The 27,362-nt window shown below is 37.5% G+C and overlaps 1 protein-coding gene across 1 annotated transcript in view; it reads right to left on the bottom strand.

Moving 5' to 3' along the window:
- Window positions 1-27,362, bottom strand: part of MALRD1 (MAM and LDL receptor class A domain containing 1) — a 573,786-nt gene that overhangs the window by 532,439 nt on the left and 13,985 nt on the right. The window contains exons 3-7 of the mRNA XM_055545367.1: window positions 23,185-23,279; window positions 22,935-23,096; window positions 13,913-14,003; window positions 1,144-1,245; window positions 398-544 (exon numbers count right to left, since the gene is read on the bottom strand). Of these exons, the coding sequence (XP_055401342.1) occupies window positions 398-544; window positions 1,144-1,245; window positions 13,913-14,003; window positions 22,935-23,096; window positions 23,185-23,279 (597 nt within the window). The remainder of the gene's footprint in view (window positions 1-397; window positions 545-1,143; window positions 1,246-13,912; window positions 14,004-22,934; window positions 23,097-23,184; window positions 23,280-27,362) is intronic.

Raw genomic sequence — 27,362 nt, 5'->3', positions numbered from 1 at the left:
AAAATGACGCAGGTCAGAAATTCTGATCTACATAAAGAAAGGAATAGTGTTAGAGAGGGAATAAATGAATCTAAAACAAAACATTTTATTTTCAGCTTGCTTAGTTGATCAAAAAATAATATTCCTGTTGATCAAAAAAAATATTCCTGTTGTTCACAACAGGAATAGTCTTAATGTATTTGCTAATTAAGTGAAATGAATGACATCAATAATATGAGAGAATTGAGGGAAGAATTAGGAGTATTTTATTATAATAAGTTCCTTGTACTACCCATGAAAAGTATAGAGTTATTTGAAAATAGTCTTAGATTAGTTGTAAATGCATTTTTATGATTCTAGAGCAAACACTAAAAAAGGTAAAAATGGAAGTATAATTGATATGATTTTTATTTGCTACCTTCATCATCACCGCTCTGGTCTTGTTGAGGTGTATATTCTAACACAAGAATTTCTCTTGCTTTTGTGCGCATCCAGGAAGTTTGCCCAGCAGTTGCTTCTGATACCCAGTCACACATGTCAAATGCGAATCCACAGGCTTGACACACTGAAGAGAGGAGAAAAAGATGTTGGCAGACTATCACAGTCTACTGGAGTGGCTGCTTAACAATGGCTTTAGCTGCAATCAAGGCTAAGCATATATACACACACAAATACACTAATTCATACCAATAAGCCTTAGAGTGAACACTTCTTTTTAAAATTTCTTAATTTGATCCAGACAGGCATCCTCTCAAATGAGAACCATTACCACACTTCCATTGTGGGTTTTTTTTGTTTTTTTTTTTTTTTCATAAGAAATACCAGACTTTACCTACTTTATGGAATTCAGTTAGTTTAAATCATTTACTATTCATAATCACATTAAAATTTTAAAGAAGATACATTGTATTTAATTCCATGATTTTTAGAGCAACTGTTTTTCAAAACATTACCTGAACTTGATATATTCACTGTCTTTCACTTTTTTAATAAACCACACACTTCCAATTACAATCCAGCTAAAAACCCAATGACACTCCTGGTAAAACGAGGACACAGATGCCAACAGAGCTTGTCAAGTGAGTACCCCTACTAGCGGTTTGATATTTCTGTTGGGGTCCGAGTCTCATGGATGGCAGGCAGGCATCTCATTTTTACACTTACACCTCAATCCTTCATCTGTAGAATCAAATCTGCAGAGACTTCTATCTGGATGGCATAGTTCCTTCTCAGTATTTGATGCCTCTTGACATGGCAAAATGTCATCTGTTAAATGTAAAGATTGGCAAGAAGTGAGATGTGGTATCACTAGAAAGGATCATGGATTTCTCAAAAAGTTAACCTTTGTTCTACAGAGAATGCTGAACCCAACTCTTCTCTATGGCAGCATCACACCATTATATAGACAGAGAAACAGATTCAGGAAGAGAAGAGAGAATAAAACAACCATGGCAGTACTTCTAGATTTTAATCTGATCTCTGTGGTGCTTTCTAAGACCCCAAGCCAAATCATCTAGGTCTCCAGTGAAGTAGGTTGCATGCCTTAATGTGGAAATAAAGAGCCTATCATTAGGCTGATAACTGTACATGTATCAAATACAACATATGGTACCCTCTTTACCTGGGTCTGCCCTGGATTTACTTTCCCTGCAGCTCTTTCAAATGGAGCCTATTTCCTCCCACTGCCCCACCACCATAGTCCTCCCAACACAGGACTTGAAGATGGTGGAATTGTCCTTTTATCCCCTGTTTCCATAGATAATTCTTACTCAGTACAAAGAGAGGCAAGAATATACAGTGAAGAAAATACAGATTTTTCAATAAGTAGTGCTGGGAAAGCTAGACAGCTACATGTAAAAGAATGAAATTAGAACATTCTCTAGTATCATAGACAAAAATAAACTCAAAATAAAGACCTGAATGTAAGACCAGATACAATAAAACTCCTAGAGGAAACACAGGCAGAACACTCTTTGATATAAGTCATAGGAATGATCCATCTCCTAAAGTAAAGGAAGTAAAAGCAAAAATAAACAAATGGGACCTAATTAAACTTTTAATTAATTAAGCTTTTGTACAGCAAAAGAGACCATGGGAATGGGAAAAAAACATTTGCAAATGATTACTGATAAGAGGTTAATGTCCAAAATATATAAACAGCAACACAACTTAACATCAAAAAACCAACCAAACAAACAAATGACCAGGTAAAAATGGGGAAAAGAAATGAATAGACACTTTTATCAAAGGGGAAATGCAGATGACCAACAGGTCATGAAAAGATGCTCAACATCACTAATCGTCAGGGAAATGCAAATCAAAACCACAATTAGATATCACCATACACTAGTCAGAATGACTGCCATCAGAAAGAACACGGATAACAAATGTTGGCAAGGGTGTGGCGAGAAGGGAACCCTCGTACACTTTTGGTGGGAATGGAAACTGATGCAGCCACTGTGTAAAGCAGAATGGAGATTTCTCATCTTCCTAAATATTTGACTTTTGAATCTTTTGACATCAGATGATATCCCTCTCTGCCTGTGCCAGCTTGTCTCCATCATCTATGGACACTGGTGCACCACCAGAACATGTTAAAGCTAAATCAAGTAGTGAGTCAGACCTTGGTTCCTCTGCTCAAGATCATCACACGGGCTTCTGTCCTACAAGAAGTAGATGTAAAATTCCTTTGCACTATCCTCACACAAACCAGGCTTACTTTTGCCTCAGGACTTCTACATTTATACATGGCTTCCTTCCAACGTACACATGGCTAGTATCTTCAACTTATTTCCCAAGCAAAAAAAAAAAAAATATATATATATATATATATACACACACACACACACACACACACACACACACACATTCTCCAAGTGACCATGCGTGATCTATTTAAAACTTTAAAATTCTACTTAAAACTTCATTTCCCCCTTACCTGGGCACTCTCATCTCAATTTTCTGCTGTTTTATTGTATCTATAGCACATGTCATCACGACATAAAATACATTTTTCTATTTACTTGTTTAATTTCATTCACTATCTGATTAAAATATAAATCCCATGAACTCAGGGATTACTGCCTTTTTTTTTTTTTTTTACTGCTTCTCCCATGCATCTAGAAAAATTCTTGATATGACATAGATGTTCAATATGTACCTGTTTAATGAATGGATAAATAAATGACCTAAGACCTATTCAATGAAATCTTCTAAAATAGTGCAAACTCTATATAAATTGTTTATATTTTTACTGGAAATAAAATTGAACCAATTGGTTATGAAAATGATTTATGCATAACATCCTTAATCTGGTTTCTCATAATGGAAGCTAACAAATGATGAATATGCAAAGCTTCTTGAACATAAGATTCAAGGAAAATAAAACTGTATATGCAATTAAAGGAGTGTGGGCAATAAATGAAGCGAAGATTGAGCAATAACAATTACTGTGAAACAATTAAAACAGTAATTTTTGTAGATTCATATAAGAGCTACAAATCTTCTACCCCTAGAGCTCCATAATTAAATATTTGCCATAGTTCAATTAGATGTTGTATATTATCTCTAATTTTTTATTATTTGTACAAAACAATACCCACAAAAGTGCTATAAACAAAAATAGCAAAACGGTAAAGTACAAATTGCATGGAATTAAAAATATTTTTTTTGATGTGGATCATTTTTAAAGTCTTTGTTGAATTTGTTACAACATTGCTTCTGTTGTTTATATTTTTTTTTTTTTTGGGCCAGGAGGCAGGTGGGATCTTAGCTCCCTACCAGGGATCAAACATGCACCCCCTACAGGAGAAGGCAAAGTCTCAACCACTGAACCACCAGAGAATTCTCATGCATGGAATTTAAAATGCAGCTTGTATCAGTTGGTATTAAATATCTTTCACCAATGTTAGCCACTTTTACTACCTTTAGTCCCCCAAATGGAATTCGCAACCACAAAATCAATGACATGCGGGAGGGGTACAATAAATTGTCAATCAATTAATCTCCTGAACAGCTTTTTGTTTTAGTGTGTTCTATTTCAGAGCTCAAAGCTATTTAAAGATGTCATCTATATTTATATTCATATTCAATTTTCTCCCTCTCCAGCCTCTCTCCCTTTAATTCTTATACTGCACCACAATCCAGCTGTAGAAAATTATCTTTGGCATTTTAAAATTCTCCATCAATGATGTACAATCAGCAGGATGAAGTTTTGTCAACAGTTTCAAAGTCTGTACCGATGAAGCTACATGTGCAAAGCCTGCCATCCTTCAAATCTTATCTTGTACAAACAGGTTACATGAAATTGACCAGACTCTCTCAGATGGTTGAGAATGAAATCCAAGTCTCAAGGGTGCTGCTGCAAAAGTTATAATTGACATCTACTTTTGACTCCAGGGGTTTTTGACAATTTCTTTATCAGTTTTATTAAATCAGTAATGAATTCCAATGAATAGTCATTAGATCTTAAAAGGTAGCTAGAAATTAATAAGATAAAAAAGTAACTAGCTAAATAATGCTTATTTAACTGGATAATATACAAGCATTATTCAGGTTTTCATCAAGAGATAACTTGTGTACTTGGAATGTTTATAAATGAGACTAAGGCAAAATCCTGGCAAACCAACCTAAAAATATTCACAGAATATTCACAATATTCTGATTGTGAGCTATATCATGCAATCTTTATAGGAACACATAGTGAGTAATTTGTTCAAGAATCAATGTTATTTAAGAATCAGTGATTAAGTATATTCTTATTTAGTCACAAACACTGATCTCTTTTAGTCAGAAACACTGATCTTTTTTCATATTTGTTATTTTGGTAAAGCCTAAACAGATCTTCCTTATAATAAAGTGAAGTCGCTCAGTCGTGTCCGACTCTTTGTGACCTCATGGGCAGTAGCCTGCACCAGGCTCCTCCGTCCATGGGATTTTCTAGGCCAGAGAGAGTGGGTTGCCATTTCCTTCTTCAGTCCTTATAATAAATGCACAGTGAATAGTAGCCATCATGGTCAACAAGAGAGTCCGAAATGCAGTACTTGGATGCAATCTCAAAAATGACAGAATGATCTCTGTTCATTTCCAAGGCAAACCATTCAATATCACAGTAATCCAAGTCTATGCCCCAACCAGTAATGCTGAAGAAGCTGAAGTTGAACGGTTCTATGAAGACCTACAAGACCTTTTAGAACTAACACCCAAAAAAGATGTCCTTTTCATTATAGGGGACTGGAATGCAAAAGTAGGGAGTCAAGAAACACCTGGAGTAACAGGCAAATTTGGCCTTGGAATACGGAATGAAGCAGAGCAAAGACTAATAGAGTTTTGCCAAGAAAATGCACTGGTCATAACAAACACCCTTTTCCAACAACACAAGAGAAGACTCTATACATGGACATCACCAGATGGGCAACACTGAAATCGGATTGATTATATTCTTTGCAGCCAAAGATGGAGAAACTCTATACAGTCAGCAAAAACAAGACCAGGAGCTGACTGTGGCTCAGACCATGAACTCCTTGTTGTCAAATTCAGATGTAAATTGACGAAAGTAGGGAAAACCACTAGACCATTCAGGTATGACCTAAATCAAATCCCTTATGATTATACAGTGGAAGTGAGAAATAGATTTAAGGGCCTAGATCTGATAGATAGAGTGCCTGATGAGCTATGGAATGAGGTTTGTGACATTGTACAGGAGACAGGGATCAAGACCATCCCCATGGAAAAGAAATGCAAGAAAGCAAAATGGCTTTCTGGGGAGGCCTTACAAATAGCTGTGAAAAGAAGAAGCAAAAAGCAAAGGAGAAAAGGAAAGATATAAACATCTGAATGCAGAGTTCCAAAGAAGAGCAAGAAGAGATAAGAAAGCCTTCTTCAGTGATCAATGCAAAGAAATAGAGGAAAACAACAGAATGGGAAAGACTAGAGATCTCTTCAAGAAAATCAGAGATACCAAAGGAACATTTCATGCAAAGATGGGCTCGATAAAGGACAGAAATGGTATGGACCTAACAGAAGCAGAAGATATTAAGAAGAGATGGCAAGAATACACAGAAGAACTGTACAAAAAAGATCTTCACAACCAAGATAATCACGATGGTGTGATCATTCACCTAGAGCCAGACATCCTGGAATATGAAGTCAAGTGGGTCTTAGAAAGCATCACTACGAACAAAGCTAGTGGAGGTGATGGAATTCCAGTTGAGCTATTTCAAATCCTGAAAGATGATGCTGTGAAAGTGCTGCACTCAATATGCCAGCACATTTGGAAAACTCAGCAGTGGCCACAGGACTGGAAAAAGTAAGTTTTCATTCCAATCCCAAAGAAAGGCGATGCCAAAGAATGCTCAAACTACCACACAATTGTACTCATCTCACATGCTAGTAAAGTAATGCTCAAAATTCTCCAAGCCAGGCTTCAGCAATATGTGAACCGTGAACTTCCAGATGTTCAAGCTGGTTTTAGAAAAGACAGAGGAACCAGAGATCAAATTGCCAACATCCGCTGGATCATGGAAAAAGCAAGAGAGTTCCAGAAAAACATCTATTTCTGCTTTATTGACTATGCCAAAGCCTTTGACTGTGTGGATCACAATAAACTATGGAAAATTCTGAAAGAGATGGGAATACCAGACCATCTGATCTGCCTCTTGAGAAATTTGTATGCAGGTCAGGAAGCAACAGTTAGAACTGGACGTGGAACAACAGACTGGTTCCAAATAGGAAAAGGAGTTCGTCAAGGCTGTATATTGTCACCGTTTATTTAACTTATATGCAGAGTACATCATGAGAAATGCTGGGCTGGAAGAAACAGAAGCTGGAATCAAGATTGCCGGGAGAAATATCAATAACTTCAGATATGCAGATGACACCACCCTTATGGCAGAAAGTGAAGAGGAACTCAAAAGCCTCTTGATGACAGTGAAAGTGGAGAGTGAAAAAGTTGGCTTAAAGCTCAACATTCAGAAAACAAAGATCATGGCATCCAGCCCCGCCACTTCATGGGAAATAGATGGGGAAAGAGTGGAAACAGTGTCAGACTTTATTTTTCTGGGCTCCAAAATCACTGCAGATGGTGATTGCAGCCATGAAATTATAAGACGCTTACTCCTTGGAAGGAAAGTTATGAACAACCTAGATAGCGTATTCAAAAGCAGAGACATTACTTTGCCAACAAAGCTTCGTCTAGTCAAGGCTATGGTTTTTCCTGTGGTCATGTCTGGATATGAGAGTTGGACTGTGAAGAAGGCTGAGCGCCGAAGAATTGATGATTTTGAACTGTGGTGTTGGAGAAGACTCTTGAGAGTCCCTTGGACTGCAAGGAGATCCAACCAGTCCATTTTAAAGGAGATCAGCCCTGGGATTTCTTTGGAAGGAATGATGCTAAAGCTGAAACTCCAGTACTTTGGCCACCTCATGCGAAGAGTTGACTCATTGGAAAAGACTCTGATGCTGGGAGGGATTGGGGTCAAGAGCAGAAGGGGACGACAGAGGATGAGATGGCTGGATGGCATCACTGACTCAATGGACGTGAGTCTGAGTGAACTCCGGGAGTTGGTGATGGACAGGGAGGCCTGGCGTGCTGTGATCCATGGGGTCGCAGAGTCAGACAAGACTGAGCGACTGATCTGATCTGATCTGAATACCCTTGTCTTGGAAGGGCAGTGGTTAGATACTGTTGCATGGAAGTAATGCAATGGAAGCATGGAAGTAATCTAAACTATTTCTTTAATGTTATAAAAAGAATTTAGTTTTATTGTCCAACTTGAAAACCTTCAGAAACCATGATAATACCTATATCTATCACTTTTATAGAGTCGTTTATACTTCTATAGTAAAAAATAGAAACAGTTTGGTTTTTTTCCTAATGATAATAGTACACATAATAATCTATGTGGTGAAATAAAATATAAGAACAAGAGAAAATCTATCTGGTGGATTTCTCATGATCAGAATTTTCCCATTTGTAAAAAGTTACTATTTCTTTTTAATTAAAAAAAATTTAAACAATAAAATTATACATTTCTGGTATTTATTTCTGTGTGTTTTGACAAACATAGAGCCATGGTCTGAAAATCCATCAATATCTCATTTAGTCAGTCAGGGCTATCCCTAGTTGCTCTGAAGGGCTGAACTGTACCCACCACCACCAATTCATACGTTCAAGTCCAAACACTCAGTAGCTCAGAATGTGACCATATTTGGAGATAGGGTCTATAAAGAGGTAATTAAGGTAAAGTGTGGCCATAGTGGCGGGCTCTAGTCCAATATGATTGGTGTCCTTAAAAGAAGAGGCATTTAGCACATGGACACAAAGAGAAAGAAGACTATATGAAGACCAAGGAGAAGACAGTCACCCACAAGCAAGGGGAAAAAAAATGCAAGAAAAACAAACTTGGTGACCCCTCGATCCTGGATTTCCAGCCTTCTGAATCATGAGAAATGAAATTTCTGTTGCTTTAAGCCATCTGTTTGTGCGTTCTTAGTCTCTTCTGTCACATCTGACTCTGTGCGACCCTATGGACTGTAGCCTGACAGGTTCTTCTGTCCATTGGATTCTCCAGGCAAGAATACTGGAGTGGGTTGTCATTCCCTCCTCCATGGGATTTTCCTGTCCCAGGGATCAAACCTGTGTCTCCTATGTCTCCTGCTTTGGCAAGCAGGTTCTTTACCATTAGCACCACCTTAAGCCATCCATTCTGTAATAATTTTTTTTTTTTAACTACTGTCTTAGAAAACATGCACTCCCCCTGGGGTAATTAAGGCAGGTATCTAGTGACCCAGAGTATGAAAGCCTAAAGAGGTGGCTGTTGGTTTGAAAAATACACTGTAAGGCGAGCTGGTTTACTGTCTCTAGGAATTGGTTCACTCTGGAAGAGACAGACCCTCTGTGATCAGCAAGACACTGGGTATCAAAGCATCAAAACAGAGAAAATAAAAACACGGTAATAGAATTGTTCCCTTGTCTCAAAAGAAAAAAAAAAATCAGAACAAATTTTTGAAAGCACACTAGTTTGAAGAAGAAAATAGAGAAGTCTTGTCAGGAAACCTATATATTTTAAACAGAACCATTTCTATAAATCAAAATGACCACCAAAAGACTTATTACAGCTTTCACTTTCAAGTGGACTCATTCCCAAATGCTATATATCTGCTGTAAAATGACAGAAAACACAATGTTTCTACTAAACAATGGCAAATGTTTGCCTCAGCTTAATTCATCCTGATAAAAATCTCATTATTTTGAAGACATATCTTTATTTTTGATACTGAAACAAAAGCTAAAAAATAATATAATATTCTTAGCATAAGTGTAAGTACTGCTAAAGAAATATATTCCCATGATATTTTATTTAAATCTGCTTTTTATGGAATGATGCTTGTGGCTCAGCAGAAAGAAGAATTCATCCAAACTCCCAAATACTTGATATTTAAATAATTTCACATACTCTTTGTTCAATCTATTATTCAATTCTCGGCATTTAGCTGTGGAGGTAAATCAATACTGTGTGTGTATGTATGTACAGGGACTTGGAGTGTGGGGGCATTTTCTGTAAGAGAAGGCTTCTCAGAGAAGACACCCTGACTCAGTCTAAAAGGATATCTAGTAGCAGGACAGGTCAAAAAAAATTTTTATGAAATAAGCAGAGGGAGCAATGTTTGCAAAGATATGCAAAAAAGGAGATAACACTGGACTCACGAGTAGCTTTTTTGGGTCAGAATATGGGAATTCTTGGGGGAATTAAGAAGAAAGAATTTGGGCTGGTGTGTAAGAGCAGGATACTGGTGACTTTGTGTCATGACAAAAAAAAAATCTGAATTCCATTCTGAAGGCAATGAGAGTTACTGAGGGATTTAAATAAAGTAGAGATTGGTCATAGTTGGATGTTAGAAAGTACAAACGGGTGGATAGCAGATAGTAGTGATTAGTGGAGTGGAATAGACTGAAACTGGAATTTTCAAAATCCAAGAAAAAAAAATGTGGGACATACAAAATCAGAGTTGGATGAGTAATAATGACAAATAAGTGGAGACAACTGGAGAAATATAAGAACATACTCTCAATAATGTTTTGCACCAAGTTAATGTGGAGGTGAGAAGGGGGAAGGAGGATTGAAGAATGACTCCTTGGCTTCTATGTGAGACCAAACAGACATTAATGACTAAAATAGGGAACATAGGAAAAGAAATAGAGTTTGAAAGAAGATTGGAATTTAATTCTAAATATGCTAATGTTGAGTTTCTGTAGCAAATGGATGCTCACTCAACTTATAAACCTGTTCTCCTTGCCTTCCTTTATTACAGAGGCCAAATTTAAACACTCGGTTTTCTTAGCCTCCCTAGCAACCAAGGTTATCTGCCTGACAATCATCTAGCTGATGAACGACATGTCCAAAACTATTTCCTATGCCATTCCTTCCTTCTTCCTATCCTGAATGAGAGAGGTTATTCCAGAAGCATAGATGGCAAGTAGCAAGGAAACCCCTTAGTCCTTGAATTTAGCAGTGTCAGAGTTGAAGAATCTATGCCATGACTATCTATCTCCTCTATTAAGTCATCTGACAAGTGAAAGTTACTCAATCATGTCTGACTCTTTGCAACCCCATGGACTAAACATTTCATGGAATTCTCTAGGCCAGAATACTGGAGGGGGTAACCTTTCCCTTTTCTAGGTGATCTTCCCAACCCAGGGATGGAACCCAGCTCTTCTGCATTGCAGGCAGATTCTTTATCAGCTGAGCCACAAGGGAAGCCCCAAAATACTGGAGTGGGTAGCCTATCCCTTCTCCACGAGATCTTCCCAGCCCAGGAATCAAACTGGGGTCTCCTGCATTGCAGGCATATTCTTTACCAACTGAGCTATCTGGGAAGCCTATTAAGTCAAAAGCAAAAGCAAAAATCTCAGACTTTTCTGCTTTCTTGCATTCCAATGCATATCTAACCCTATTTTCCATTGGAGTAGGATTTTCTCATGGAAATGTCCAGAAGCTGTTGGGTTGGCTCTGCCTGCTTTTCCCACCTTGGCCATCACCACCAGGACCACATGAGACTGAAACCATTGACTCTAGTCATCCAGAACCCTACTCCAGGGCAGTCACTGCCAAATGCAAAAAATCAACACAAGACTAGGTCTCATGGTTCGCAAAGGCTAGTTCTGTTCTTAAACCTAGAATCGGCTGACTTCACAAAAATTTCCTAAGGATATTATTTAAAACGTAGGCCCCATCCTCAGTGATTCCCATCTAGCAGGGCTGGAATGAATCCCAGAATCAATCACTCTTTTACATGATTCTGATGATTAACTAGATGTAGTCTGTCAGTGCATGAATTTGACTGGAGAGTCTCATTTGAAAATTTAATGCCATCTAATTTTACCATCTCTCACAGTCCCACCATTTATAAAATGTAACTCCATCTGAATACCAATCCTATCCCATAATGCTTTCTCCTTTGTCTCCATTAGTCCTCATGCTGCTGTGTTTTCCTCCCAAAAGTTTAAATATGCTTTCAATCTTCATTCTATTTGAAAAACAAAACCCGTGCACCCTCACCTTCAAAGATTCATAGAACGCTTTGTGACCTTGACCTGAGTACGGAATTTCTCTAAAAGGAAACCACTCACTTTGCAGCTTTCCCCAAGGGGAGATATCTTTTTCCAATGCCCCATAAAACACAAGGCCAAAAATTAAAGTCATCTTCCTTCTAAATCCCCAGTGTTGCTTCCATACAGTGATTTATTTTTCCATGTTGTAAAAACATCTTGGCTCACGACATTTAACTTATAGCCCTGGGTCATCCATGCAGGAGGTCTGATTTCTATATTTATTGAAGACTTCAGTCATGGATTTCAAAGTCATCTTCTCTAGAGCTTTATCTTGTAATCTTGTATAAACGTAACAATCATGTAAAAGCCCTACCCAATAATTGAGCTTTAAAATCCATGTCTCATCTTCATCAAACTTTATTTCCACATCACCTCAGAACAATATGGTGATAACACTACCTGGAACTATTCTTAGAAATTGTAGGTGCCAGTATTTTTCTATGTGACCCCAACTTTTCTTTGAATGTTCAAGTATCTGATGCTCTCACTCCCACTATTATTGCATTTTTTATTTCTATAGTGATGTTAAGGAGTTCAAGTGCTTACTAAAAACCTGGCATTTGTCTTCTGAGTAATTATTATGGCCCGTCTACACAGGCCTTTGTCCTAGTGTATGGGTCATGGGTACTTAGAGAAATGGCTTTGGTTCCCAGAGCTGAAGATGAAGAGTTAAGTTCATGTCTGAAATGCTAGCAGAGTCCTATTACAAGCAATCTCAGGCCCCAAGCACAACCCAAGCGTTTTCCTGCATAAATTTGCTGTGTAAACAGTTTCAATGGCAACAGCCATTTCCTAACTCCCTGATGGTCCAGGAAGTCCAGTCAAGAGCTGATTTCATGGCTTTGTTCTCCTTTGAGGGTGATCAGCCAGACTGGGCAATAAATACAACTATTAGGGATCATTTTGTCTGGCAGACCTCAATTTCTGTAGAAACTATTAAACTGAGATATATAATGTCCCTGCTGAGGTGATCAGGGTCAGGGACTAGATGTTTCATTAAGAATCAAGTGTAAGTGGGCTGTGCTCTGGTTCAGAAGCAACCATGCAGGGTAACAGAAGAGAGATTATTAGGGAAGTTTTGAATGGCAGATCATGCATCGCCTGGAGTTGACAATGTATTCTCTACTGGCATATCACTTCCCTTCTGATAAATCTAAGGAAAATTATCCACTTGTAGTGAAAAGTCACTGATGTGCTTAATAATAATGCTTAAATAATAATAATAATGCTTAAATTATTTACTTCTAGGAATGGGTGGAGGTTACAGTCTGTTCCTTTAAAGTTCTACATTTCACATCTATATTTCAATTTATCCTATCATGATTTCTTACTAATATATACTAAGAACTGAAAATACAAAGATGAAAGAGAACTTTATGTGTTCCATGTTTAGAGGGGCTGTCATTAGCTCTTGTAAATTTACCTTGGTTTGAGTGACAAGAGACACAAACCTATAAGCTCTTATAACAGCAGAAGTGCTTTTTAAGTATCAAAGCACAATGCAAACATCCTTTATCAAGTTTCCTTGGTCTCTCTTAGGTAGACTGGAACATTTTTTTCTTAACCACATTTCTTCTGTTACTGGAACATTTTTATTTTAACCACAACTACCATTTCTTTGTATCCAACTAGAACTTGGAACCCTGTCTACAAAATAGCTTTCTTGATTCTATCATATCATAATAAAATTTCAAAAGGAAAAATTCTATCAAATATCTATACTCAAATATATCAAATAAATGTTATTACTGCATATTAGAGTAATTTCATCCTTACCAACTTATATTTTAAACATTGAACTTTCCTATTGAGAACAATGTGAATGGTGAATTGAATATTACACAGTTAACATAATCACAGGACTGATATGGATAATTTTTAGATCTGATGTGTGGTTTATTGATCTAGTTGTTTCAGTCTAAATAGAAAATAGATTATAACTAATATACTTCTCCATTTGTGTCTTTCAGTGGCTTAGTTAAATTGATTCTCCAAGAAGACAGTTTCAAATCAATGGGGGCCAGTTTTCTCCTGATATCCTAGAAAGCATAGACTTCTCTGGGTAAGATTTAACTAACCAGTGTAAATATGCTACAGGGTTCTAAATCTGAGACTAAATTACACACTTCAGTTCTTTACAGTAGCCTGTGTTCACCTCTAGCACAAATCTAGTCATTGTACCACAGTGTATAAGGACAAGAGAAAATAGTTCACTCTAAAACATTAAGCAAAAATAAAAGAGCAGATCAAAATCATTACACAATGTTTAAACAGAACTGAATTTATTATACAATAAGGATCAGAATGAGAAAAATATCTTACCATCTGCTGGCAAGCAGCCTGAGCTGAAAGATAGATCATCAATAGCTATGACTTCATCCTGAGCTGAAATCATCTGGCCTTGAAAAATAACCTGGACAAGAAAAATAAACAAAAATAAAGAACAAGGAACAGTATTTTCTTACAGTCTTGTAGCACAGAGTCTATAAATAAACATGATACTTCCTAGAAGCACATGGGTGACCATGCCAATTCCAAGTGGAGAGAGATCTATACTTTGAAGAACAAAAAAATGCCTGGATGGGAGGGGAGTTGGAGGGAGGTTAGATAAATGTATATGTATGGCTGAGTCCCTTTGCTGTCCACCTGAAACTATCACAACATTGTTAATTGGCTATACTCCAATACAAAATAAAAAGTTTAAAAACAAAACGAACAAACAAAAAACACCTGAACCTAAAAATGTACAGTCTTCTCTGTATCTCACATGTTTAGAATAGGTTAGGTAACATATTTGTGAAATGAATCAACAGCCACCTGGTTTCTTCCCTATCTTCCATGTTTGGTTCCTATGCATTCATACTACTTAGCATTTACCAGTTCTGGGAGCCTCACTCCATCTTAAGCTCTGGTTCTCAGTATTTTGCATCATTAAGCAAAAATAAAGAGCAGATCAAAGTCATTACCTCTGGTTCTCTGAATTTTACTCGCAGCCCCATCTTGAATGTCCTTGTCCTATCCTTCTGCACATTTTCTGCCATTATCTAAACATAGCTCGGGACACTGATTGGAAATCATTGTTTGGTGACTTACTGTTAAAATGACCGAATGTTGTACTGTGATGGGAGGCCAGCTCAAGTCTCCACCAAGAGGAAATACTCTAGCATAATGAATCTGAGAAACTTGGAAAGATCAAATAATCCTAATTACTTAAATCAATGGCTTCCCTAGTGGCTCAGACAATAAAGCATCTGTCTGCAATGCAGGAGACTCGGGTTCGATCCCTGGGTTGGGAAGATGCCCTGGAGAAGGAAATGGCAGCCACTCCAGTATTCTTGCCTGGAAAATCCCATGGATCGCGGAGCCTGGTAGGCTACCGTCCATGGGGTCGCAAAGAGTCGGACACAACTGAGCGACTTCACTTTCACTTAAATCAATAAAACATTGGTGTATTGGTGGAGAGTATTTTCCTGTCCTCACTAGTGAATATCAATAATGTGTGAGGCTTAATTCATGGATGCATTAAACCTGTGTGCATGACTCAACCTTATTCATAATATAAACATTATTTCAAGACACCACACTGCTTCTTGGATGAACAGTTGGTCCGTATCACTAACCCTAGCAGATCATTTTGCTGTCCTGCATTTTCTTTTGTTTCTGTACAACGTGATGTCCTAATATATTTCCTTTTAAGCCAGAGATTGTCTACTAGTCTATTAAAAACGTGATGAAAAATGTCCATAATGTATCCAGTGAACTGCCAATATATAGCCCTAAGAAAGTCATCCTCTCTTGACATAAATTAGAATAACCATGCGACTACTTACAAGTCAGGACCATGATGGAAAAAGTCTATCAAAAATTGTGATATAGGGATGGCTTCATATGAAGGTAGCATAGCATAGTGTGTATGCTCAGCCGTGTCTGACTCTTTGCGACCCCATGGACTGCAGCCTGCCAGGCTCCTCTATCCATGGGATTCTTCAGGCAAGAATACTGGAGTGGGTTGCCATTTCCTGCTCCAGGGGATCTTCCTGACCCAGGAATTGAACCCATGTCTCCTGCACTGTGAAGCAGATTCCTCACCACTGAGCTACCTGAGAAGCCCCCATAGCATAGTGATTAAAGTGTATATTTGGAATCAGATTACTTGAATTTAGATCCCAGATACACCACTTCCCAGCAGGAAGACCCTGGAGAAGTTACTTAACACTTCTGTGCCTCAGTTTATTTCTTTGTAAAAAGGTACTGATAAGAATAGTTATTACCTATATGATAAGGTGCATGCAAGGTAACAAACGAGTCATCACTTATACAACTGCACTTGACCTATATAGTTGGCATTAAATGTCAGCTATTATGGCATAGAGTTATTAAAATATTTAAGCTACTGTATAGTGTTTACTAATTAAAAATCTACTCTGCACAGATTAACTTTATTCTTCTTGAAAGCCTATTCATATAGATACAGTCTCTAGTTCCTGTTGAACTGAACACTTACCTATAGCAGCCACATTTAAAAAAATTTTTTTTTTAAATTTTTAAAATCTTAAATATATTGTATTGGTTCTGCCACACATCAACATGAATCCACTACGGGCGTACACGTGTTCCCCATCCTGAAACCCCCTCCCACCTCCCTCCCTGTACCATCCCACTGAGTCATCCCAGTGCACCAGCAGTTGAAATGCAATTATTTTAGTATAATTGAAAACATTTCTATAGTATTACAATGATCAAGGATAACCAAAAATTAATATCTGGATACTAGGATTTCAAGGTGTCATAAGGTACTTGCAGCAGCCACATTTAAAGAGAAAAGTAGAAATAAGTGTTGACCAGTCTCTCTTCTCCATGCTCTCCCCACAAACCCATTCATCTTTAGGACTTTAACTGTCACCCAGGCTCATGAATACATGTTTACATCAGGAATGTCAACCTCTTTCTCTTGAGCTCTCCTTCCCCATCTCTACCATCTGTTGAATATTTTCAGTCAGGTGACACGAAGTCACTTCTAATTCAAGATGTTCTTTCCTCTCAACTTGGACCTCTGCCCTAACGCTCATCCTCTGAAAATGGTACCAGGAGACTGCCATCTGCAATGCTCAAAACTCCAAAATGACCTTTAGAATCACTTTCTCCCCCAGTCATGTCCAATCCATTAAGATCTATTTAACCCTCTTTCCTTTCCATTGCTATTTCCTCTCCTACCTCTTCACACCTGATCTAATGAAGTAGCTTTTATGTTATTTATTTGGCTCTGCCAGGCCTCAGTTTCGGCATGCAAATTCCTAGGTGCAATATGCAGGATCTAGTTCCCTTCCCAGGGATTGAACCACAGGCCCCCTGCATTGGAAGCTTGGAATTTTAACCACTGGACCACCCAGGGAAGTCCTGCAGTAGCTTTTAAATTACCTTCTTACCTTCAAGCCTCTCTTCAGAGTTTGCAATATGTGTATTTATGTATTCCATTAAGTTAAATTATAGATTAACTTGGTATAGCTGAAGAGAAGCTAGTATGAAAATCGGCCGTCATTTAAGCCCACTGGCACTTCAAGAGCAAAGGGAAAAGAAGTGCTTCTCTAATTGTAGGGAAATTACTTGTGGATCTACGTAGCTAGGAAACAAAAGACCCACCAGGTACAAGGAGATAATCCAGTTAAATGTATTTAAACAAAAAGTTTCCAGGGATTTTGGTTGGGATCCTGAAAAGAGCGATGGGTGAATTATCTAAAGAATGTGGAAAGTGAGTGAAGTTGCTCAATCATGTCCAACTCTTTGTGACCCCCATGAACTGTAGCCTGCCAGGCTCCTCCATCAATGGGATTTTCCAGGCAAGAATACTGGAGTGGGTTACCATTTCTTTCTCCAAGGGACCTTCCCGACCCAGAGATCAAACCTGGGTCTCCCACACTGCAGGCTGGCTCTTTACTGTCTGAGCCACCAGGGAAGCCCTTAAAGAATGTGGAAACCCATGATAATTTTTTAAAAACCAGGCCCTATAGTCAGAGGCTGTTTGTGATATGGTAATTGCATTTCTAAGAGACGTGATTAACATTCTTTGTTTTCTCCAAAACTTAGTCAAATAACCTTTTCCAAATACCCAACTCATTTTTTTATGTGAAGTTTTTTCTTCATTTAGGTGAAGTTAAAAAAAAAAAAAAAAAAAGATAGGGACTTCCCTGGCAGTCCAGTGGTTAGGACTCTGTGCTTCCACTGCAGGGGACAAGGATTTGATTCCTGATCAAGCAACTAAGACTGAGTGCCTCAGGGGCACAGCCAAAATAAAGAAAAGAAAACAACAGCCAAGTTGAAGTTAGAAGCTTGACACCATCACGTAAGTCAGGTATGGCCTGCACTGATGCAATGGAAAACATGAGACAAATTCCTTTCACCTCAAACATTTTAAGAGAAGATGGCTTGGAAGGGAGGCTTTGTGCTTGAAATACTCGATTTAAATCTTCAATGAAATTTTTATGGCAGGTGAACAATGAATAGAAACTCACTTGGATTATACTAGTAACGACATGAACAGAAACCCTTGCGTTTATATCTTCGGTATGAGAATTTTCCTAATTAGCAGTATGCATTTAATGGTCTTTTTCAAGAAAATATATAAAACACAAGAAAATGACAGTAGTGTTTTCATCGTCATGTATTCACACAGTAAGTATTCTTGAATTAAAAGATAAAATGTCTCAAATTATGATTTTGAAAAGTTTGAGAGTAGCAGTAAGTTAATAATTTACATTCATCATTATTAACCACATCTTTTGTTTGTATTAATAAAGCCTATTGTTTCTGAATGGGAGAGTGATGAGAAGTCTCTGGCATTTCTAAGTGGAATATCAGAGAAATGACAAGTAGATAATAGCACATTAAAAATGCTTCAGTATTGTCTTAAAATTCAGGCACTGATTTCAAGAATCCAGACGTTCAACTTGGAAACAACAGTCAATGATATACTTAGTAACATAGTATTTATTCCTTCCTACCCATAAAACCAATAGGGGAAGTCCCTTCAAGAACCAGAAAAAAACAGGGATGAGGGGAGATTACATCTGAATTTGAGGCTAAATTTCTACTATACGTTTAGCCTGGTTTATTCTTTGCTTCTATGAATATTTTAAGACAAGAGTAAAATTAATTGCTTTTGTCTGCAATCTTGAGAAATGTGATCGCAGTTCATTAGCACCATGCAATGCATAATAATGTTTCATCTAACACAGTAGACAAAGGATTCTTTAACAAGTCACATCAGATCTGACCAAATCTAGAGGTTGGATTTTTTTTCTATATTTTATAAATTCTTACACGGCTTTATTAGATAAAAAATTATCGTGGCTCAGTGACTGAGATCTGAAATCAAACTATCCTATGTTCTAATCTTGTATGGGATTTGGTAAATTATTTCATTCTCTATAGCTTACAATCCTCTGGACTTCCCTGGTGCTCCAGTGGCTGAGACTTCACCTTCCAATGCAGGGGGCCTGGGTTTAATCCCTGGTTGGGGAACTAAGATGCCATTTGCCTCAGGACCAAAAAAACAAAACATGAAACAGATGCAGTATTGTAATAAATTCAGTAAAGAATTTAAACATGGTCCACATCAAAACATCGTTAAAAAATAAAGCTTACAATCCTCATGTGAACAATGGGGTAAATGATAGTTGAGAGGACTGCCATGAAGGGCCAATAAGATAGTATACATGAAGGACTAAATGCAATTCTTTACACACAGTAAGCACTCAATCAATACTAGATGTTATTCTTTAAACACCTTCAGAAATTTTTTGAAACACTGCCATCTCTGTGGACTAAATGCATAAACACCATTCCTAGTTTATACAGCAGCAGTCTCTCAGAAATTACCATACACTTCAGGTTAACAAGGGATGGATCTAGTTAGTCCTTTACAGGTGAAGGTGACAAAGTCTCCACACAAGAGCCAGATCCAGAGGCTTTCTCAGAAACCCATGCTAAGCCAGAGTCCAGCTGGGACTAAAATCTATGTAAGTATTTCTAAAGCAAGCACGAATGACTTTAAAACTATCAAGGCAGCATGCATGGGAAACTGCCAAGAAATAGAATAATTCTAGGAGACTTGTAAATTGATGAGGCAGCAGATACTGTCTGGAGACGCTGATTACAAAATGCCCCCAAATAAGCCTCTTTCTAAAGCTTTTCAGGAAAGGGCTACTACATAGTGGCCTGCAGTACTAAAGTACAGCACATCTCTGTGGCCCAGCTCAACAAAAGCAAATGAGTATCTGTTCACTTGCTGACAGAACAGAGCTAAAACATACCTGCAGATCTTAAAGATCGGTGTAGCCAGAGGATCCCATGAGAGTCATACAGTTTCCTAATTTTTAGCAATGCCTTTAAGGTAGAAGCACTGTTTTTGTATCAGCAATGAAGGATTTTGAGAATCAAATTAATATGCTCCATGGGCATCTGTTTTGGTGGAAGACACTGCTGCATTTTAAAGCACTCAGGTGAATAATCTCACTTGCTCTGCTACAGCTGAATTGCCCTGGAGATAATCTATTTGGGACTTTAAAGTTTTATAGTTATCTACTACACATATTTAATCATCAACCCCCACAATATGCTATTTGGGGATGGACAGCTGAGAAAAGCAAAGAATTTATCCTAAAACGCTTAACTTACAAGTAGCCGGTTCCCGCTACCTGTATCCAACATCAAATCTCTTGTCGTGCTACTAATAAAGACCTTGACCAAAGTATTTTTTTTTGGTTGTAGTTTTAGTTGCTAAGTCATGTCTGACTCTTTTGTGACAGGTTCCTCTGTGCATGGGATTTTCCAGGCAAGAACACTGGAGTAGGTTGTCATTTCCTTCTCCAGGGGATCTCCCTGGACCCAGGGCTCAAACCCATATCTCCTGCATTGACAGGCAGACTCTGCACTAAAATAAGAAGGCACAATGCTTGACAAAGATAGCTTAAGACTTTTTTTTTTAATCACCCACTCCGTTTCAAAGTCGGAAAAGGTGTATAAATACCGATAAAGTTTACACACAGACAAGAGTCCCATAGCAGTCCTTAAGGTTTAGACAAGTGTGCAGACAGAGGGACTTCAGCGAGCTCATCCTTCAGCATCTAGTCAGTGTCCCCTCAGAGGCACTCTTGGCTCTCTTTTGTTGCTATTGTTGTTACAGAAAAGAGACAGACACAGGGAAGTAAGAGAATAAAGTAGTAATATAATAAATAAACTAGAAATGTCTCCTTTGGTTAATGACACCTGAACATCCACAACAAATCGGATGCATTCTTGTTGTCTGGGGTTCTCACTCTGCAGAGCACTCCCCACCAAGGCAGGAACTCAAGATGTCTTGTCCCTGTGCCTGAGGAGTCCTTTATAGGAAGACTTACCTGCTGATGGCTTAAAATACCACACACACACACACACCAGTAATACTGGATTTCAAGAGGATACAAAGCCTCAAATGACAGAATTATGCTTCCAGCTGTACAGTTCTCCTCAAGTCATCATCCAGGAGTCACCTAACTATCTACTAAATTATTTTCTTTCATCTTCTTTGGATTCCCATTTGATTTTACAAAAGGCTGAAAATTCTGAACTTCAGTGATTTTATGACAGATCAATTAAGAATATGTGCCATTTTTATATCTTATCATTCAATTTTAGTAATAGAGGTCTTGTTCATTCTCCCATATTCCCTCTTAGCCACTCAAAATTCAATACAATTTACTCTCTATATTAAGGCAAGTGCTAAATCTATCACATATCAGATGATTTTCTATAGAATGATTCTATAGAATAGGATGATTTTTCTATTCTATATCAAAATTATAAAATTATTATATTATTCTAATAATAGATGATAAAGGAAACCTACCTGGGCTACATTGAGTCACAAACCAGGTTTAAAAAGCCTATTTGTTCAGAATAAAATGTTTTAAGATCCCTTTTTTAACAGGAAAATTTTGCTTGGCTGCCCAAAATGTTAAAGTATGCACTATTTTTCTAAGAACTTCTATAATAGTTATTAGATTATAATTTCCATCATACATAAGTTTTATTAGGCTGCATAAATAAATGTCTTTTATAGGCTTACATTGGCTTTAATTCTCAAAATTATTTTGGAAGATGAAGGCTGTATTGAATAATTTGAGTTTAACCATGAAATGAACGTGACAATGATTCCACTTCAGCAGCATTTGGTATTAGTATTGAAAACAGTCTATGTTCTCATTACCCAAGACAATCCTGTTCTCTCAAGAGCTTGAGAAAATTGTGAAACAGAAGCAATTTTTTTTTTTAAATTGGAGGATAATTGCCTTACAATGTTGTGTTGGTTTCTGCCACATAGCACTGTGAATTAGCCAGAAGTATACATGTGTCCCCTCCCTCTTGAACCCCTCCTCCCACCCCTCTAGATTGTCACAGAGCACCAGGTTGAGCTCCCTGTGTTACACTGCAACTTCCCCAAAGCTATCTACTTTACAAATGGTTACGTATATATTTCAATGCTACTCTCTCAATGCATTTTGCCCTCTCCTAACCCCACGGTGCCCACAGGTCTGTCCTCTGTGTCTGCATCTCCATTGCTCCTTACAAATAGGTTTATCAGTACCATTGTTCTCAACTCCATATATACGCATTAATATACGATATTTGTTTTTCTCTTTCTGACTTACCTCACTCCAGATTCAGCCACCTCACTAGAAGTGACTCAAATTCTTAAGAATGCAAAATGAAATGAAAGAAAATTGGAATAATGAGAGAAAAAGGAAAGTGGAGGGGATTCAAGAAATTTGAAAGAATATTAGAAGGTCATATTACTTATATCAATGTGCTGCTGCTGCTGCTGCTGCTAAGTTGCTTCATTCGTGTCCGACTCTGTGTGACCCCATAGACGGCAGCCCACCAGGCTCCCCCGCCCCTGGGATTCTCCAGGCAAGAACACTGGAGTGGGTTGCCCTTTCCTTCTCCAATGCATGAAAGTGAAAAGTGAAAGTGAAGTCACTCAGTCGTGTCCGACTCTTCGCAACCCCATGAACTGCAGCCTACCAGGCTCCTTCGTCCATAGGATTTTCCAGGCAAGAGTACTGGAGTGGGATGCCATCTTGTCAGTATATAACAAATTTAGCTTTGATACATACGTTTTAAACTTCTTAAAACTGTCTTTTAGGATGACTGGCCACCCCAGCTTCCTGGAACTGTTTGGTTTCAACACGTGACAGTTCTGGCTAATTCCTCAGTCCTCAGACAACCGGGATGATTAATCACCTGGTGTTAAACATCTGTACTTTATCATTTTTCCTTCAAAGACAGTTAGAAAACACAACACACATACCTGAAACCTCTGGGGACTCTGAATTTTGATGACATTCCTCTCCCAACGATTCTGGAGCCCAGCAGTGTTTTGCCATAAATGCTGTATAGGGCCACCACAGGTAGTTTGAAAGCCAGCCATTAATTTGCCATTCATTTGGCTGGAGAAGTAATAGAAGGTAATCTGTGAAAAATAATGAATGTCCACACAATTATAATAACGAAGTTCCTAAATGTGGAAAGTAATTCAAATGCCGTGTGCTTTCAAATACCTGACAAGCATGTTCGTTATTCGTTGGAAGAAAAACTCTGCTGCTTATGTTTGAGGAAGTAGAATCCAAGTCAGAGACCAATGAGAGGAAGTGAGCTGTTAGAAACAAGACCATCATTGGTAAACGTATTCAATATACCAGGCGATAATTCAGGTCCATATCCACATTAGGTCAATATATTTTTGTTTAAAAAATGAACTATTTAACTGCACCATTTATTTTTGCAAATGGTCTGGCTGATATTGTGACTTCGATATATTCCCCAGTAAAATAACTAATTTTGAGTGTACTCCATATAATACTAATATGGACTGTAATCCACAACCCAGTTTATCTCATATAACTTAGAAAGTTATAACTCAGCAAAGATGGTATCCAGGAAAAACATTATACTGGGATTGCCCACCCAAATAAGTAATTCAATGAAGAATTTAAAAGAAATCCTCTTTTGTAGTGCTTTTCTCCTGAAAGAATTGGGTCCATCAGCCGCAGTTTTCCCCAGGATTACGTGGAAAACAATACTGAGTCCCAGAGCTGTCCTGTACACTGCAGTACAGATTATGCCACTGGACTGTCACTATTTAGCAGCTTATAAAATAAACACAGAATATTCTCTGGGCTTTCATAAATTTTTGCAATGCTTGACAAGGTTATAGTGTATTATCTGGGAACCACTATTTCCTCCTACTCTATTTGGTAAACCCCCATTTGTCAAGAAGAATGAAAAAATGACATTGATAATGATTGTGAAGGTCTAGCTCCCCAAGTTATTTAGTGGTATTTTAAAGCTGTCTTGGAAATTAAATGTAATTGTCACATCATTGACAGACTTAATTATGAAATCTATGAAGGCTCTTACTCCCTACAGCTTTTCCAAAATTTACCCTAATTAAGTGGGAAAAAAGAACATGAATGATTGTTTATAGATATAGTCAGAGGCATAACTGAAATCCTTGAAATAACAGAAAATTGTTCTGAGAATGTACTACCTGGAATAATTTTATAAACATAATTTAGATGAAGAGTTGGCATCATGGTGACAAAAGTGGACAATCGTTAGTTTGCTTTTGCTTCATATTCAGCAGGGAAAGCAAATGTTAAGCAAGTGAAAAATCAAATGAGCATAATGAGTCATATAGATATATTGTTTGAGGTGTAAATAAAATTGTTTGCAATACAAATGGTAACCCTATTCAATGGGCCCATAATTATTGTTTATAAATATTCAGCTACTAAAAAGCATTTGTGATACATACAGAAAAAGTTATTTTCATTTGTCAAGGAAATTACTTAACCATATTTAGTTTTCAAAGCTTGGTCTTAAAAATCAGATGGATACATTTTAGTCATTATGTAATAGAACAGCATTTTCAATAAAATAATAAAACTATATAAATATTTAAGTTAGGTGTGTTATAAATAAGAACTGTCGTTTAGTACATTTTATGACACTGAATTATTCTGTATTGTGTCCAAAATTAAATGATAATCTTCAGGTTATCATAAAAAGTAAAGTTTAAATTCAGAAACAACTTAAGATCCTTTGGCATTTGTTCTAGCAACAAGCTTTCTTTTCATGGGGTAAAAAAGTGTTCAAAATACATCCAATATAGCAATATCTTTTTAACTTTTCATTCTAATTTAGTGACAATAACAAGTATTTTTTTAATACACATATAATTTTTAAAACATTTTTATTGGAATATAGTTGATTCACAATGTTGTGTTAGCTTCAGGTGTCCAAAGGCAAAGTAAATCAGTTATGCGTACATACACTCTTTTTGCATGCTCAATCTTACATTGTTCCCTATCAGCATAGAATTTCTTTAATTCATAGCTGGAGATATTCCTTGGAGAATATCAAAGTATAGAAAGTTCTCTTGCTTTCCCTGGGGCTTTAGTTATCAAGTTTATGATTAAAAAAGAAAAAAGCAGATCCCTGGCAGCAAAAGTTTTTCCACAAGCCCATTTCTTCATCTGGTACCCTTTCTTGCCACTGGCTTTCACCATCAAGAAGGGACTTATGAAGCTGATTTTTTTTTTTAAAGGTTCTCAATGTCCTATCCACATACCATTCTTAGTCCTTGAGGGAGACTAGTCGTATCATATCACATATACATACATCATTGTCATCATCACACGTCATCTATTTATCTCTACCATATTTGTTTCCGTGTATTCATCATCACCAACTCGGTGGACACGAATTTGAGCAAGCTCTGGGAGTTGGTGATGGACAGAGAAGCCAAGCATACTGCAGTGCATGGGGTTGCAAAGACTTGGACACAACTTACCAACTGAACTGAACTGATTTATCTGATTCATAAATTCCCATTTTATGCTTGCATCCATAAAAGCAACTGCATAGCATATTTTTAAAACATATTTAAAATAACCCTGTGATGAAGTTGTTAACTATTAAAATTATGAAATAAGGATTAATGACATTGCAAAATAAGATGACATGATATCATTTATAATCTCAAATGTTTACATTAAAGGGGTTTTTCTTCCTAGTTGCTGGCTAAGTATAGGAGTAAAACTCCAACATAAACTTAAGATTGATGACAAAAAAGTATATAAAATATGAAAGCAATAAAAACCATGAATCAAGTTTTTGAGGGCTAAATTCAATAATTTTGGCAGTGAATTCCACCAGCCTTGATCCTCAGAAAAGATAAGGTAGAATATTCGGTCTCACTTTCTTCAATGACTGATAGGCAGTCTTGCCTTTTCTCCATTTTCCAAGTTCTAAGTGATTAATAGTAATGAATACAAGCAGAATAAATATAAATCCTATTGCTCCTGCATAGCAACCAATGCATTTAAAGGAACTCAAAAACTTGAGTATTTTAACAGTGAGATACTATCCAAAAAAATTCAGGCTGCAGGAATGGATCATTGTGACAAGCTCCAAGGCATGAGGCAAAGGTTAGAATACTGAAACTTTGGAAAAGAAAAAGTAGGTTCATCTGTGACAGAAATATGGCTCAGTTCAGATAACAGAGGTGAAATAGCGTCTTGCATACGAACTCCTTCAAGATGATAATTTCTATTTATTAAATTCCATTTCTATTGAATCAAGTTTTGGCTCATTCCTGTTCATTAAATTCACAAGTCAACATTGCCACATAATATTTGCTAAAACTGTGTCAAAGGATACTCTCAAACAGTACTCCCATATAGTTGCTAGCAGTGTGTAAATAAATCTTGCCATATCAATTTAAGTCTGCTTCAGTGATAAAGGGCTAGGTGAATTACTTTAGGAAATCATTAAACATAACAAAAAAAAATGAGGATGATATTAACAAAATTGCCAATGTAAAGATCTCTGAAAATTTTTTCCTCCATAAAAGCAATGAAAATACTGGCAGAATGACCATAATAAAATTTAGAGAACTGGAGAATTTTATTCAATAGATAACTGAATCTCAGTTTAAAAAACAAAACAAAACAATGAATTTCAATAAATTTTAGGCTTTTTTTTTTAATTTGCCCTATTCCCATTGTTGGCACCCCACTCCAGTACTCTTGGCTGGAAAATCCCATGGACGGAGGAGCCTGGAAGGCTGCAGTTCATGGGGTTGCTGAGGGTCGGATACGACTGAGCAACTTCACTTTCACTTTTCACTTTCATGCATTGGAGAAGGAAATGGCAACCCACTCCAGTGTTCTTGCCTGGAGAATCCCAGGGACAGGGGAGCCTGGTGAGATATCGTCTATGAGGTCGCACAGAGTCGGACACGACTGAAGTGACTTAGTAACATTCCCATTGCCCACTCTCAAGCGCCATCAGTTCAGTTCAGTTCATTTCAGTCGCTCAGTCGTGTCCGACTCTTTGTGACCCCTTAAATCACAGCATGCCAGGCCTCCCTGTCCATCACCATCTCCCGGAGTTCACTCAAACTCACATCCATCGAGTCAGTGATGCCAGCCAGCCATCTCATCCTCTGTCGTCCCCTTCTCCTCCTGCCCCCAATCCCTCCCAGCATCAGAGTCTTTTCATGAGTCAACTCTTCGCATGAGGTGGCCAAAGTACTGGAGTTTCAGCTTTAGCATCATTCTTTCCAAAAAATACCCAGGACTGATCTCCTTCAGAATGGACTGGTTGGATCTCCTTGCAGTCCAAGGGACTCTCAAGCGTCTTCTCCAACACCACACTTCAAACGCATCAATTT

Source organism: Bubalus kerabau, chromosome 13, assembly GCF_029407905.1.
Source record: "Bubalus kerabau isolate K-KA32 ecotype Philippines breed swamp buffalo chromosome 13, PCC_UOA_SB_1v2, whole genome shotgun sequence".
In the NCBI taxonomy this organism is placed as follows: Eukaryota; Metazoa; Chordata; class Mammalia; order Artiodactyla; family Bovidae; genus Bubalus; species Bubalus kerabau.
Note: the sequence above shows the minus strand (reverse complement) of the source record. Positions and strands in the feature narration are given on the sequence as shown.